The following is a 15,348-nucleotide window of genomic DNA, read 5'->3' on the forward strand; positions in this document are numbered from 1 at the left end:
TTCTGGACATCACAACCAGCGGCTTGAACTACATCAATGATGTCCAGACTTCCAATTGCACAACTCTGAAGAAACATATTTGAGGACTGACATAGACACACTCAGTGGTGATTACAGATGCTTGATTATGAGATACAAATCATACAAATAAACAAATACAGGTGTATTTGAATATGTATTATTCTAAGATTTACACATATTTATCTTACTGCATACAAGAGGCTGTATTAAGTCTTGCTGATGTAAAGGCCCATGATGGGCGCACCTCAGTATCACACTTCACAATTACCAGTACAATGGTTAGTTCTCCGAGAAGTGGTTGGTGTTGATTCTGGTCCTAATGGGAGTCTTACATAGATTAGTACTAGTGATTGTAGATATGAATAGGTGTATGCAGTATAGTAGCCCACTGTCCTACATAGCTTTGCATTGTGAGTGGCAGTGGGTCCTCAGGGTTGATATGACACATGAACATGCCCAGTACAGTTGTGATGATCAATATGTACATGGGTGACTGTGTGGACTCACAATGATCCCTGTGATTGAGGGAAGAGTGTGACACATACTCTAGAGCGATAGGTAGAGTTTGCAGCTCAATATGGGTAATTGTGGTAAGGTTTGTTACTACAATACAGATTATTTAAGGCTAAGTGACCCACAGCTTGGGTAGGCCGTGTTAGCATGATAACGATTCACATTGGGTCCCGCATCGAACCGATGGGGACTTTTATCCCACCAAAATTGTTGACCCGAGGTTATCAATATAGTGTACTGTGGGGCAGGAGGGTAGATAACTTGGCAGTGTCTGCCGTGTCTTCACCATCTAGCTTGCAGAATACGAGAGGCGGTGTAGCAAGGAACAGAGTATTCTCCCACTCGAGTTATGTGGAGCTACTTTCCGCTTAGTGTTTTGTTTACTATTCTTGCCTTCTGATTGATTTGTGTTAATGCTTGTTCCTATTTTGCTGGATCTGTATTAAACTTTAGGAGACATTACGAGCCGTGACTGGGCTAAGGCTGTAACATTGAGGGGAATTAGTACGGACGGAAGCAATGTGTACTTGATGGACTCTTGGAGCCGTAAGAGAATCTTTAATGCACATTGCTTCTATATGTCATTGGTGACACAAACATAATGATTTACAGAGATATGTAGCGGTGTCTGCACCGGACAACCAATTGTTAATTTTTTGGAGTGCTACAAGGCCTTGATATTCACTTAGAGTTTAATTTTCTACACATCAGCATGTGGATAGGAAAGGTGGAATTTCCCATGACTACTCTTTCAGAGTTTTGAGGGTTCTGTGAATGTTGTGCCTTCTGGGTGGTAGAACTGGACACTCGTGGCACTTCCACCACACATGGGTGTAATGTATATCAGGTAGTGTACAACAAATTCTTAAATTAATAGAACAGTTTGATTTTGTCTTAGAATAATTGGAGACATACAGATGATGTAACCCACAGCCCACACAAAGGTGGGTTAGTATGTTGTGGGTGATTGCGTTTTGGGAATAATATGGCACAGCTCTGGTACTCAGGTTTTTCTGTTTTTTGTTTCTTACATGTGCAGGTGTGGTAGTTGGATGACTATGGCCCTCATTCTAACCCCGGCGGTCTCAGACCGCCGGGGCCAGGGTCGGCGGGAGCACCGCCGACAGACCGGCGGTGCCCCGCAGGGCATTCTGACCGCGGCGGTTTGGCCGCGGTCAGAAAGGGTAAACCGGCGGTCTCCCGCCGGTTTACCGCTGCCCTTAGAATCCCCCATGGCGGCGCAGCTTGCTGCGCCGCCATGGGGGATTCTGACACCCCCTACCGCCATCCTGTTCCTGGCGGTTCGCCCGCCAGGAACAGGATGGCGGTAGGGGGTGCCGCGGGGCCCCTGGGGGCCCCTGCCGTGCCCATGCCAATGGCATGGGCACGGCAGGGGCCCCCGTAAGAGGGCCCCACAAAGTATTTCAGTGTCTGCCTAGCAGACACTGAAATACGCGACGGGTGCAACTGCACCCGTCGCACCTTCCCACTCCGCCGGCTCAATTCTGAGCCGGCATCTTAGTGGGAAGGTTGATTTGCCCTGGGCTGGCGGGCGGCCTTTTGGCGGCCGCCGGCCAGCCCAGGGCAAATCCCAAAATACCCTCAGCGGTCTTTCGACCGCGGAGCGGTATTTTGGTGGGGGAACTTCGGCCGCCCGCCGAAGTTAGAATCACCCCCTATGTCCTGAGCAGACACTTTCAATAATTTGAGGTCGAAACCCTCCCAATTAGTTTACATTGGAAATTAATATGATGGGTGTGTGAATTAGTTTGAACTTCCCTTATTTCATTCTGTTTTGAGTAATCGATACAGCCATTGCAAATTGTGCAATGTCTTATGCATTACATGTTGTAAATACAATCACTATTTGAGCACTGCATTGTCTGCACTATACTCACCTATATCACATTGCACTGCATATGTATTGACATAATACACTCTTGACGGAAACTAAGTTTGTCCTGTGCTGTTCTCAAATTGTTTTTTTTTTGCTAACTTAAGTTGAATTTAAATCATGGTGTTAAATAGATTGTGTGTTTCTCCAGCACAGAGACAAGGTTCCCCTTTCTGAATGAGTCCTGTGTTTGGATAATATGTATTGACCCCTGTCCCGTAGGCATATAGGGTTGTCCTTGCTTAGTAAATATATGCAGGACGACCTGTAGAATTTAATTTACAGTCCTTGGGTATATGGTATACTATTCTACAAGGGACATATAAGTAAATTAATTATGCCATACAGGTGTAAGCCACTCATACCATGTTTAAGAGAAAGGGCGCAAGCACTTTAGCATTGGTAAGCAGTGGTAAAGTGCACAGAGTCCTAAGGCCAACAAAAACAAATTCATTAAAAATAGGAGGAGTGAAGGAGGAAGGTACCCTGCACAGAAGGCCAAGATCAACAGTGCTCCTCGGTATGTTTTATTAGAATTGCTGACAATCTGCTATAGTCCAAAAATCCTTCCCTAGGAACCTTGGAATAGAATTGATGTGTGCCACGAAAACAAGCTCCCATGAAACACAGTAAAATACAAGACTCAATACATAGAGACAAGGCATGATTCTTAAATTAGCCACAACCATGCCTCATACAAACCACCAGAAGGTAGTGCCTGTTTCCTGTGACTCATAAACTGCTGATTGATGCACCGCAATCTTGACATACCCCATCTCTACTCAGAGATCGTTTTGCTTCTTTTCTTAACCCTCTCTTCTTGTTATATTCTACACTCTCGACTGACTTCTATTGAAGTACGCATGATTCCATCCATATATTGCACCACACAAGGGTTTCCTGTACCAGTTCCATTGTGTTGCAGAACAACCATCTAGAAGGATGTCCCTCATCCCCATGAGACAGAACCAGGTTGGCTGACATATATATTTAGTTATCATGGCTCTATTCTTTAAAGTGCTCTGGCTGAAGGTAAAAGAACTCTGGAAACTTGGTCTACAATATTTGATGTATACTTCCTATTTTTATCCTGGTCTATGTGCACTCTGTACTCAGCACTCCCTAGAAAACGCAGTAACAAGCTCTGAAATGAAAAGGGCCTGACTTATCAAGACTGTGCTGAAGCAAAAGTGACGCAAAGTCTTGATATGGCATTTATTTCGAAGCACAATTTTATTTTTCTGCTACAAAAGTGCCCTCAAAGTAGGGTAAGGAGTGCTATGCTCTACTTTGCATCAAGGGAGCGTCCCATGGGTGGTACTTAGGCGTTCCAGTGCTACCACCCAAGGTTTTTGATGCAAAGCCTAATATAGAAAGATTGTCAGTCCTGTCATCATGTGAAATATATCGCCTCCCTGAGTGAGATACAAAGTCAAAGAAAGATTTTTATTTCTTCAAACATTTCATTCACTTCCTGTGTGATGTATTGTACACCTCACTTCCAAAGTGTGAAATCATGTAAAGTTTGTCTAGGCATAAGACGCACACACCTTTGCACAAAAGTGTCTGTGTGGTGCTAGACGGCCTTAAAGAGCACCAGCGCAGATAAATAGAGCAGCAGCAGACCATAATTAATTAATATGACCATGCACTATCCTCTCCTTTAGCAAAGAGAAGTGCTGTAACTTTGGTTGTTGCACTGTTTCGCTCTTTTTAGTTTTTTTTTTTTACAAGTCTGCCCTTTTGTATTTTTTTTTTTTTTTTTTTGTGGCAGTTTAGTGTCATGGTCCAAGTGCAGACCTTTGAGGTTATCACTTCATTTGGAAGCGATTGGTGGAGGCTAAACAGGAGTGCTGACCGTATTCCGTTTGAGGAGGTCAGTCGTACAGGTCCGCATCCAGGTGCTAGTACACCTGAGGTCACCTGTGCCCACGGACCCAGCCCCGCTTCCAGAGACAATGATTGTCTTACAACCATTTACAAATGTGTTTGCAGACTTCCTTCCCCACACAAAGGGATGAGTCATCAAGCCTGAAAATAAACAAATTTTCCAGCTTCAGTGGTTTCTTTACTTTGGGAGCGTTCCTCTTCTCAGGACATGTTATGCAACCGACGGTATTAAGGGTGCCTTATAGCTGCAAAGTTTGCATGTAAAAAGGAAAGTACTGAGTTCTGACAAACAAAATGTAAATGCCAAACTCATGTGCATAATAAATAACATTCGCTTTATATAGTAACCTGTTGGGTCACTCATATATTACTTCTGCTAAATCACTGTGTACCAAGATGATATTTTCAGTTAATGAAAAATATGCTCAGCATCCTGGTTGTTTTCGTTACTGTTGAAGAGCGGATCACTGACAGAATATCAGAAACAAAAATATCTTGTGGATAGAATATCGTGTGAAGAACAACGAGGACTAACATATAGAGAAGGTAGATGCAAATAGGTAAGTATAGATTTACTATTCTTATTTACTATTCTGTGTAACATGAAGATATATACATCGTTAAGGTACATATATGTGGAGGTATATATAGTAAAACGTTGCTTAACTCAGTGGCGTAACAAAGGCCCCCGCAGCCCCCGAGCTCAAGGGGACCCCTCAGCACAGTACACTGTGAAGAGGCAGCAGGCACCTCACTGGGTCCAGGGGGAAGTGGGCCACCTCAGGGTACTTTGCAGGGGCCACCTCCAGTTTTGTTACGCCACTGGCTTACCTATAGAAACTTACCGTCACAATATTTTTGGCCTTGATATTCTTGACACAATATTGTGTCCTCACAACATTTTTTCTCCAATATTGTGTCTAAACACCTGAAGGGCAGAGGCTGTGTGGAATAGTAAAAGGCAGGGCTCCAGAAAATAAACAGTTTAATCTTAAATGTTTGTTTCTTAAAGTTATGTTTTGTCCAAAGAAAACAAATAATGAAAAATCCAGGCCATTGTAGGATTCACATTCTGTGTAGATAATTACACTGTTGTTCATGTTTTTAAATATTGTCTTGAAGCCTTGCTCACAGCAATGATTTTAGCAGCAAAGGCAGGAATACAAAAATAGTTTATGGTTACAGCAGATTTAATGTAATGTAGTTGGTAAAATGATGGATGGTGTCGAAATCTGAAAGTAACCTGTAGGATATAGTTTTCGCTGGACCCAGTCATCTTTTACTCAGAGCGTGTCTAATAGGTTCTGGGGAACCATTAAGATGGGAAATTATATGAAATATCATCACAACACTTTATTACCAGAGGAAATTGCTGGCACTGCCGGATTCAGACTACAGGAAGGGGACAAGACAAACCCCTAGAGATGTAGGCCCATATTTATGAAAAGTGTGCACCGCCTTTGCTTCATTTTTTTTACACAAAAGCAGCGCAAACCTAACGCCCTGTTTATATTTTGACGCTAGACCCATCTAGCATCAAAATAACCAAGTTAGAGTAATTTTTTGGGGAGCACCAAACCCCCTTGCATAGTATTATGACAATGATACGCAAAGTAGGTGTTCCCTTCCAAAAAATTACACCAGCCCTCCAGAGCCATATTTACCTCCCGATGTAAAAACGACGCACAAAAAGGAAGCGGATACAAAAAATTATTCAAATCGTCCTTTGCGTCAAATTTTAACGCCTGGTCAGACCAGCACTTAAAAAGAGACCCACATACCAACATTTAAGGAAAACACACAGAAGGAGCATTGGCAACCTCCTGGACAACATTGAAGTGTTATTGATCCAGCTTGGCACATGCTGCAGACATCAGCATCGACATCAGGTCCCTCCACCACCAATGCAGCAACCCCAAACACCACCAGAGCAGCTACAAAGGCAGAGCAGAAGGCAGGAGAGAATCTTTCATCAGCGTACAACCATCCTTGGGCACAGGAAACATGATGTCATCAGAAATTACCGTTTGAACCCAGAGTCAATTGTACGCCTGTTGCACCACATTACGCCAGACATCACTGCAAGAGTGGCAACTCCAACAAATATACCACCCATGACCAGACTCCTCGCTGTCCCCCATATGCTGGCATCAGGATCTTTTCAGACAACGGGTGCACAAGTGGCTAGTATCTTACAGCCATCCTTTTCTGTCTACCTTCCAAAGGTTCTGAACGAAATCATACACCTCACACCCTACCACATCTGCTTCACTAACACCCAGCTACTGCAGCAGGAGACCAAGCAAGGTTTCTATCTAATTGCTGGGTTCCTTCATGTGTCGGGTGCAGCGGACTGCTCCCATGTCCAACTGGTGTCACCTGCAGCAATGTAACACCTATACAGTAACCACAAGCACACCCGTTCCATAAATATGAAGGCCATTGTGGACCACTGTGGGCTCTTCTCAGACATCCTTGCCAAATACCGCTGCAGCATCCATGATGCCTACAAATTCTGGCATTCCACCATCAACGAGCGGTTCTAGTATGGCCAGTATGGCAATGGCCTACTTGTAGGTAAGACACCATATCAATCAGTACACAGACAACACACCTCCCATGTAGGACAAACAAGACATACACCACACTAAACACACATAGGCAGGGGAACACAGATGTACAGGCAACAACGCATATGCCACATGCCACACTACACTGCAATCATTGCACATCATACACACATGTACACCCACATGTACATTAAACATCCACAACCTAACTGGCACACAACATGAGTACAAGTGGAGCTATGTCCCCCTTTGCCTCCAGAAGCTGGACACAAACCACTACAGGTGTCCACTGGTTGACACCTAAATACAGATCCCACACACACTACACCTAATAATGTATAGCTCAGCAATGTGAATCGCATAGGCCATGTCAATGTAAAGAAAGTCACACATAGGCACAGCCCCGTATCAGTCATGGGGTTCAAGCATCTGGCAGTGCCAATATCAAATGCCACCCAAGTGTTGCCATTACCAACTACATATCACCTACACATACCTGACATACCTGTAGTGTGCACATTCACCCATCTCTGCATTGTGTCGCACACATAGGAATACAACATTACCTGCCATGAAAGACCATGGGGCAGAATGATTAGAAGTCGTGCAGTACCTAGTCCAGTGCCACCTCACATGCGCCCCTTAGCGCCACCATGTGTGTGCCGTATACAATAAACGGTACACCAAGTTTGTGCAATACTGTAAAGATCATGAATTCCATTGTAGGACTCCGTAAGAGTATAGAGGACATACCTGACCTTACATGCACTGTGCATAGGGACCCATGTAAAAGAATGGTGTGCCCCCTCTCAACGCCTGTACTATGCATGTGTTGAAAGTGTCTGTGATAAATCATGTATAGGCACATTGGAGATTCCACTGTACCAACTTTTGATCATCCTACAAATATGTGATTCACACCCTAGTACACTTGATGGCTGGCACAGCGATCACCTGTCACAAAGGGTCACTATGTATTACACTGCATCCATAGTGCCACATGGTAACATGGAGGTCAGAGTTTGGCTTTGTAGGGGTACCATGGTGTCTCTACATATGACACCGCTGTGGTGCAAGGAGGTGGAAGGTTCCACCAATAATAGGACATTGGCACAAATCTGGACAACACAACACGTGCAAGGGCTGAACCATCTGTTTGGATTGAAAATTACAATCCCCAGGTCCCTGAGACACAACCCAAGACTGTCATGTTCATCAACACAGCCATATGAAATAATTTCACAAAACAGGAACATACACTATACCAGAAGCAAGTCTGAGTCACCACTCCACCTAAAACTAACAATTGCTAAGGTACATACCAAACCACTATCAAGCATTACCAACACATCTTCGCTCATTCCTTTGCAGCCGACCAAGATGATGGCATACAGCCATAGGTCACGTCTCCATTTGGCAATCCCACAGCGGTGAAAGCATATAATGAAGGGCACAGAAGAACACAAAATGTGGTAAAGAGGATATTTGGGCTTCTGAAGTCAAGGTTCAGGTGCCAGGCCCTGACAGGAGGAAGCCTGTTGTACGCTCCATCCTCTGGTATGGAAGATGATACTGGTATGTGCAATCTTGCATAATATATGTATATGGACCAATGTTCCCTGAGATGAACAGGTAGATTTCCCCAATGGGGAGGAGGATGACAATGGTGCAGCACATTTGGAGGGGGAACTACAAAACACTGCTGCAGGAGTTCACAGGAGACTATAAATTATACAGAACTTCTACACATAGTCACTGTACAAATATTATCTCTTTGTAAATATCACCAAGAAATTACTTGCCACCTGAATCCCCAGGATCTACTCAATCTCCAGTACATATACCATTGCAATGTAACTGATACCTCAGAGAGCAGGAACGAAACACAACGGTTACAAGTATGGTAGCAACATAGTTTGTGATGTAAGAGGGTCTAGTGCCTCCGTCACACATCAGTGCCAGGTAACTCATGGGAATGTGGCTCATGAAGGCCTAGATCCATGCACCACAACACATAACATGCCGTTAAGTGTGTGATGTGCACATTCCTAGCCCTTTCCCCACAACATCACTACACTTGGCAGGATGTATGCGGTAGGGGCTTTTATCAAATGGTGTTTAAGTAATGTAGGAACTGAATAGTGTCACATCTCAGGCGGATTGCTGCTTCGCCACAACTGTGCATGTGTGACAAAGGGGGATAGCTATGGACCTTCAGTTACTGTACAGGGTGTGTAGCCAATGTAAGAGGCAGAGCCTGAACTGTATATCCATTGGCTTATGTCCTGCAACTGCCATTGGGCCCAACCCTGACACATGGTGCGCGGTACCTCACTTATGGCACACACACATTGGCTTTAGAGTGCGCTATGGATTGCTAGACAAATGAAGCAGCAATGATGCAGCAATGGGTGCTGAACCACAATCCAAACAAATGACACATTGTCAGGATCTAAGAATAAAATGGGACAATGCACCACCAAATTATTATCTGGACGGAATTTAGGCAGAGTGTGTTCCACTCCCTATGTACATTCTATGCACACTTGTCACACAAATCTGCTATCTAGATACATGCCTATAGACAATCCAGATATACATGTGAAGACTGATGTACAGGTGTATGGCCGGCCTAGGTAGAAAAGGGTTTGCAAGTACCAACAATGGTTGACAAGTGTCAGCAAGGTAACCTAGTATAGTCTGTATTACACCATCACAAAGCACATAGCAACACACACCACTCATTGTCACTCACAAGCCAGGCCAAGAGCAAGGTACCAACAGTGACAAATGTCCAGCAATGTCCAAACATGTCACAGACTCATTAAAAAATGAATGGAAGTAGAAGTAGACAGATATGTTGCATGTGGCTAATGAAAAAAGCAGTACTGAGATGATTTCACACATTAAAATCATACAGTCATGGTAAGAGTAACAAAGGTTGTGGAATGCAGGAATAATTGCATACCAATGTTCAACGAAGGATGTGGATGGACAGCTGAGAGATACCCACAGATAGTTTGAAATACATCATGGGAAGTCACTTGGAGATGGCACAAGTGCTGTGACTGGTGTGATGTCATGTGTGTGTGTGGTACTCATTAAATCTCGCAAAGCCAGGCAATGGGTTGGTAACCATCATGTAGCCAATAGTAGAAGATGTGTACATCTACAATTTACACAAATCACACGTTGCATCCTGTCCATGTATGACTGGACTGTATTGCTGTAGAAGATGTGTACAAAGTGTAAGCAGCCTAAAGATTGGCAGCAATGTAGGACACAAAATATTTCTAACAAGTAATGCAGTAAAACGTGGAGAAGGAACAGACATACACCAATACTGACTGTGCAACACATCAGTGTCTACATGTGATCACCCAACAAATGTACAGAGAGGATGGATAGGTCATTACACACCCACTCATGTTTGCCACTACTATAACCCGTTAGTTGTCCATTGCATACCAATATGACAGGAGGCAGTGACAGATAACACCATCTGTCCACTGGTACGTCCCCAAAATAAAAATGACAACAGAGATACAATCCCTAACCAAGCTGCCCATGGAAATTACTAAGGACATAAAATCATGTCTGTTAGACTATGCCAAATGATGAGACATGTCCTACTCGTGCAAGTAGCCAGTCCTCAGTACATGATAGGTGAAGGCTGACATCAAGTACTCCAGAGGAAAAATGCATATCATAGTCCATTTGATGACAATCGTGCAGGTGTCTGTCTGCAGGGGACTGTGCATTGCTCTGCTGAATAGAAATCATGAAAAGGCTAGATCCCCGCCCAAAACACCCTAACACCACTGCTCTGGCTACATAGACTATTGACATTGTCAGAGGCATGATGAATGTGCACAGTGGACTGAGTAGTCTGAAGTTCCGTAAACCTGCGCCTTCACATGCAACCATGGGTCTGTGTCAGCATAAAAACTCCCACAGTATCAATGAAGTGTAGACTACCATCTTTGCCAGACTGCAACGTTGCTACACAGTGGTATGCCACTGTATGTGTCAGTCATAACTAACATGATGTGATCGATTGTGAGTACCTAGTTGGTGGCATGCACACATATGCCAGATATCTTTGCACACATGTACCACTCAAAAGGCACAGGCCTCGTAATGTGTTTTGGAGTCTGAACAAAGGACAACTTACCACAAATGTAAGTGCATATGTATCACAAGATCAGTTACAGAAAAAAATGACCTTCAGATGTGTTCTGACATACAGAAACATAGGTTGCACTGATATGATTACACAGGCATTTGCCAAAGTCCAACATGTGACAATGCAGGAAGATAAATATGTGAGGTTTCATATCCCATGAACACACCACTGCGGTCATATGTTACTGGAATGACACTACATATATCTTTACACAAACAGCACATAGCAACCTTCATTGGCATGTGTGTACACCATCTCCTACTACTAAGATGCATTGGGAACTATATGTCACATCTGTAGCAGAGCATCATGAAGGCTAAACCAACAACACACCACAGAGGGGACACACATGCACACACATTGCCAGGGGTAACGTGATTCAACCCAGCTGTAGTCCACTGCATCCTCTGAGTACAATTTGTCAGGGCTCTCACATGTCTTACCAAGTATTGGACATATTCCATCATATCTATTGTGTTGTTCTTATAGATACTTTTCCATATCAGACATAACAATGTGGTACACACACACATATGTGTTAGAACACATATGTACACTCATAGTACACATGTGCTAACATGTATGTGGACACAGTCTAGCTACACATGCACATATTCACATGGTATCAGTCATCACATGCATCACACACCTAAACAAACATATAGGTTAAACATGCCAATATCACTGTCCCTGTGACATGGTATGTGAATCTGGGTGCACTGGAAGCCTTCCTAAATAATTTCCATACATTCTCGTCATGCGTCAAATGTTTTTGATGCAAATGGCTAAATTCCATTCTCTGCAAGCCCAGGTAAATCACACCTAGCCCCTGTGCTTCAATTGCACAGCGACAGGCCTTGCCAGCCTGTATGGGAAAGAATACCATGCATGACCGCATACGCCAAAAGTGTAGACGCAAATGCCTAAACTTCATAATTTCCTGGGAAAGGGAGGATGTTGAAGATGACGGCTGATGAACTGGTGGCTTTACATGGCTTGTGCAGGTTTACCTGGCAATGATGCTGGTATTGGGTGGCCGCGTTATCCAGGGCTACCCACAGGAAGCTGCGGTAGTGCAAGGTGCACCACCACCTAACAAGAATATTTGGAGCCGGACACAATGACCACCAATTTAAACACTGTTGGGCTGACCTGATCTCAAGGGAGCAAGACCTACTGTATCACCTGGGGATTGAGAGTGATGGAGCAGTTGGTAAGTATCCCATTTGCATAGCAACACCATTATTTGCAAATGTGTGGCAAGTGGTGATAAGGTTTAGTGCAGCATGTTTTGTCAAAGGATCTGGACATGTAGTATCGGGCCTATATTAAGATCCGCAGAGCCACTTTAGGGCTGCCATTGTAATTAACATTAATGAAGCAGAGCCAGGGCAGAAGTGCCATCTTCCGTTCGCAATCATATCAGAGTGGTGCGATGCATCCACAGCACCACTCAGTTTAGACCAGCACAACATGAGGCCTGCGCCAGGCATCATGTATGGGAGGGGAGCCCTACACCTGTATGGGGGGGCAACAGTACATGGCTCTGGGAAATATGATACATTTCCTATTGCCATATTTCCTGTACTTTGAATGTCTGCTCAGAGCAGGTGTTAAAAGAGGGCATATCATTGTATATACTCAGCAGAAGTTGTGCTAATCTTTTTGTTGCTACTCCTGCTGAGTAAATCATTTGCATCCATTTAAATTGACATAGTTGACCCCTACCTGCACCATGCTGCATCTTATTTTTCATAAAGGGCACACATGGCGGGGGAAAGGGGTGCACTAAGGGCCACAAGGACTGTAGTGATGCACTTGGTGCAGCAAAACTTTCCTTAAATCTGCCCCATTGTGTCATTGACGCCATTTAAGGGAACTTGACTATGCACTGGGTCCAGAATATTCGCACTTTCCTCTTCCTGTACATGGTGTATCACATATTCCCCAAAATGTGTCCGTTACTCCACACGTGTGCTGAATTTGTACCACAGGCCTGCTTCGTCTTACTGACCGTATGGGGGCAGGCCTGCATCTGCACCAGCACATTACTCAGAAACCTGCACCAACACAGGCATCCTTGGACCACTGAGCTAGTGTGTCTGTGTTGAGGCAAATGCCTATGCGCATGTTGGTATCCTTTCCTGGAGAATAATGGAATACCATAGCAACACTGGCTGGCCACACAGTATTGGCAATACATCCGTAATTTAAATCAGTTAATGTGCTGTTAGGAACAACTAAATAAACATAAGTAAACTGCTATAGCATAATAGCTCAAGTGTGTGTCTTGTAATGGCACACACATATTAGTAACTTGAAAAAAGGATGTATCAAAACATTCCTCAACACTTTGGAATAGTCACACAACCCCTGGACAGTTGTTTGTCTGTTTGCAGTGACAATTAGTTGGATGTCTCCAACATCTGAAGCAGGCTCAAAAGCTATGTGTGTCACAATGTTATGGCCACTGCAACAACCATCGCATGCCCTCAGATGCAGAATACTGTCATGCAGCCCCATGTGGTCATGGAGGTGTAAAGCAACAAAATACCTGCATGACAATTCCATGTACATATGGTGCAGTTAAAAGCACCACAGGAGAGTCAGTGAAAGTGATGGTTTTTAGGTGTCATGGTCTTCATTATCTGACACTGTGGGTGTCATTATGACACCAGCGGTTGGTCATAATGTGGCGGTAGCACTGCCAACAGGCTGGTGGTCCATACCGCCACATTATGACATTGACGGGTTGGCTGCAACCAACCCACCAATTTACCATACAGACCGCTATGGCGGTAGCAGCCGCCTGGCCAGAGATAAGAATCCCCAGTCTGGTGCCCACTATTGCACTGCCGGCGGCACTATGACCCTGCCTACCGCCATGGTTTTCGTTGCGTTCGCAAGGCCACGAAAACCATGCTGGTAGGCCCTCCAGTGACAGGGAATTCCTTCCCTGTCATTGGTAGGAGGCTCACCCACCCCCCAAACACTCCCCAGACGAACCCTAACCACCCCCTCATCCACACCTCCCCTTCGGATCTCCCACCCTCCCCATTCACACACACTCACAGATACGCACCACGCATACACACTCACTCACACAGGCATACACGCATTCATTCCTGCATGCATCCATTCATTCTTGCACACATCCGTACACACATTCACACTGACAGGCAGATACTGCCACCTGCTGCAGCCATTACATCTAACTTTGAAAGAGACATGATACGTGACAAGCCGCCATGATGGCCAGATTGGAATGTTTAGAGAAGGAGAGTGCAACAAAACATAAGTTGTTAAAGTACATTAAGAGGAAATTGAAAAAATGACAAGTGGCAGTGCCACAACCTCCCAGTTCCTTCCCTCTCCCTTTTACAGTTGATAGATATTTATATTGGGTTTTAGATGGGTAGCGTTAGGTTAGTGAAATAGTGTAGAGTAGGCATAGGTTAGAGTAAATATAGTTGAGGGGTGGGTTTTAGTACTTTTGGTATTTGGGGGGTTGGGTGGGGGGTTATTTTCGGGTAACTATGCATAAAAAAATTAAATTAAATTAAAAAGAATTTTTAAAACTTACACCAAATATATATATTTGTTTAGGGCATAGGTTAGTTAAGTACATGTGTAGCCTTAGTTTATGTTGTCCTACTTGTATCTTGTCTCTTAAGGTGGGAATGTGGGTGTGGGGGACAGTGTTTAGAGTGTGGCGTTACATGTGTAAGATTAGTTTAGAATAGGTTAGATAGGTGTAGTTGTGAGTTAAGGTAAGTTAGTTTGGGTTAGTTTAGTGTTTAGGTTTAGGTTTTATGGTAGGTTTAGGTATGAAATTTTAAATAATTAAATTCTCTTTGTATTAGACTATTTTTTCTTCTTGTTGACTGAGTGTCTGGGGGTTCTCATGTGTGCACTGGTCAAGTAGGAGGAATGGCTTAGGGTATGCTTACTGTCTTAATTTCCATGGATTATCATGTGCATCCTCTATGACCAATGAGCCATTAGATTGGCTGCTAAATGACATCAGCTAGTCCATACATTTGTCATCCACTGTTCCAACCATTCACATTGTGTATATATTCATTATATTGGAAGGTAGGTATGGAACTGTCTTTGGTGGGGTCTTGCAGTATCATTGATGGCAAGTGTGGCACATATGACAACAGCCAAATTTGGGACTGTATCCTGCAACACTGACAGGTGCCGGTCACTGATTAGGTTAATCTCTTCTCTACCACACATATTAGTTGTACTGATACTCCATCTTGGTAAAT

General features: G+C 43.9%; 1 protein-coding gene across 3 annotated transcripts in view; it reads left to right on the plus strand.

The window, feature by feature from the left end:
• The window catches only part of STAP1 (signal transducing adaptor family member 1), a 478,236-nt gene that overhangs the window by 399,045 nt on the left and 63,843 nt on the right, over positions 1-15,348 (plus strand). Inside the window, exon 11 of one of the 3 annotated variants that reach the window (XM_069235804.1) lies at positions 4,777-4,848. The exons of the other annotated variants lie outside the window; for them this stretch is intronic. Within the exon in view, the coding sequence (XP_069091905.1) occupies positions 4,777-4,823 (47 nt within the window). The 3' untranslated portion in view covers positions 4,824-4,848. Of the gene's footprint in view, positions 1-4,776; positions 4,849-15,348 lie in introns of those variants that run through there. 3 annotated transcript variants of the gene reach the window in all.

The sequence above is a fragment of the Pleurodeles waltl genome, chromosome 1_2 (assembly GCF_031143425.1).
Source record: "Pleurodeles waltl isolate 20211129_DDA chromosome 1_2, aPleWal1.hap1.20221129, whole genome shotgun sequence".
In the NCBI taxonomy this organism is placed as follows: Eukaryota; Metazoa; Chordata; class Amphibia; order Caudata; family Salamandridae; genus Pleurodeles; species Pleurodeles waltl.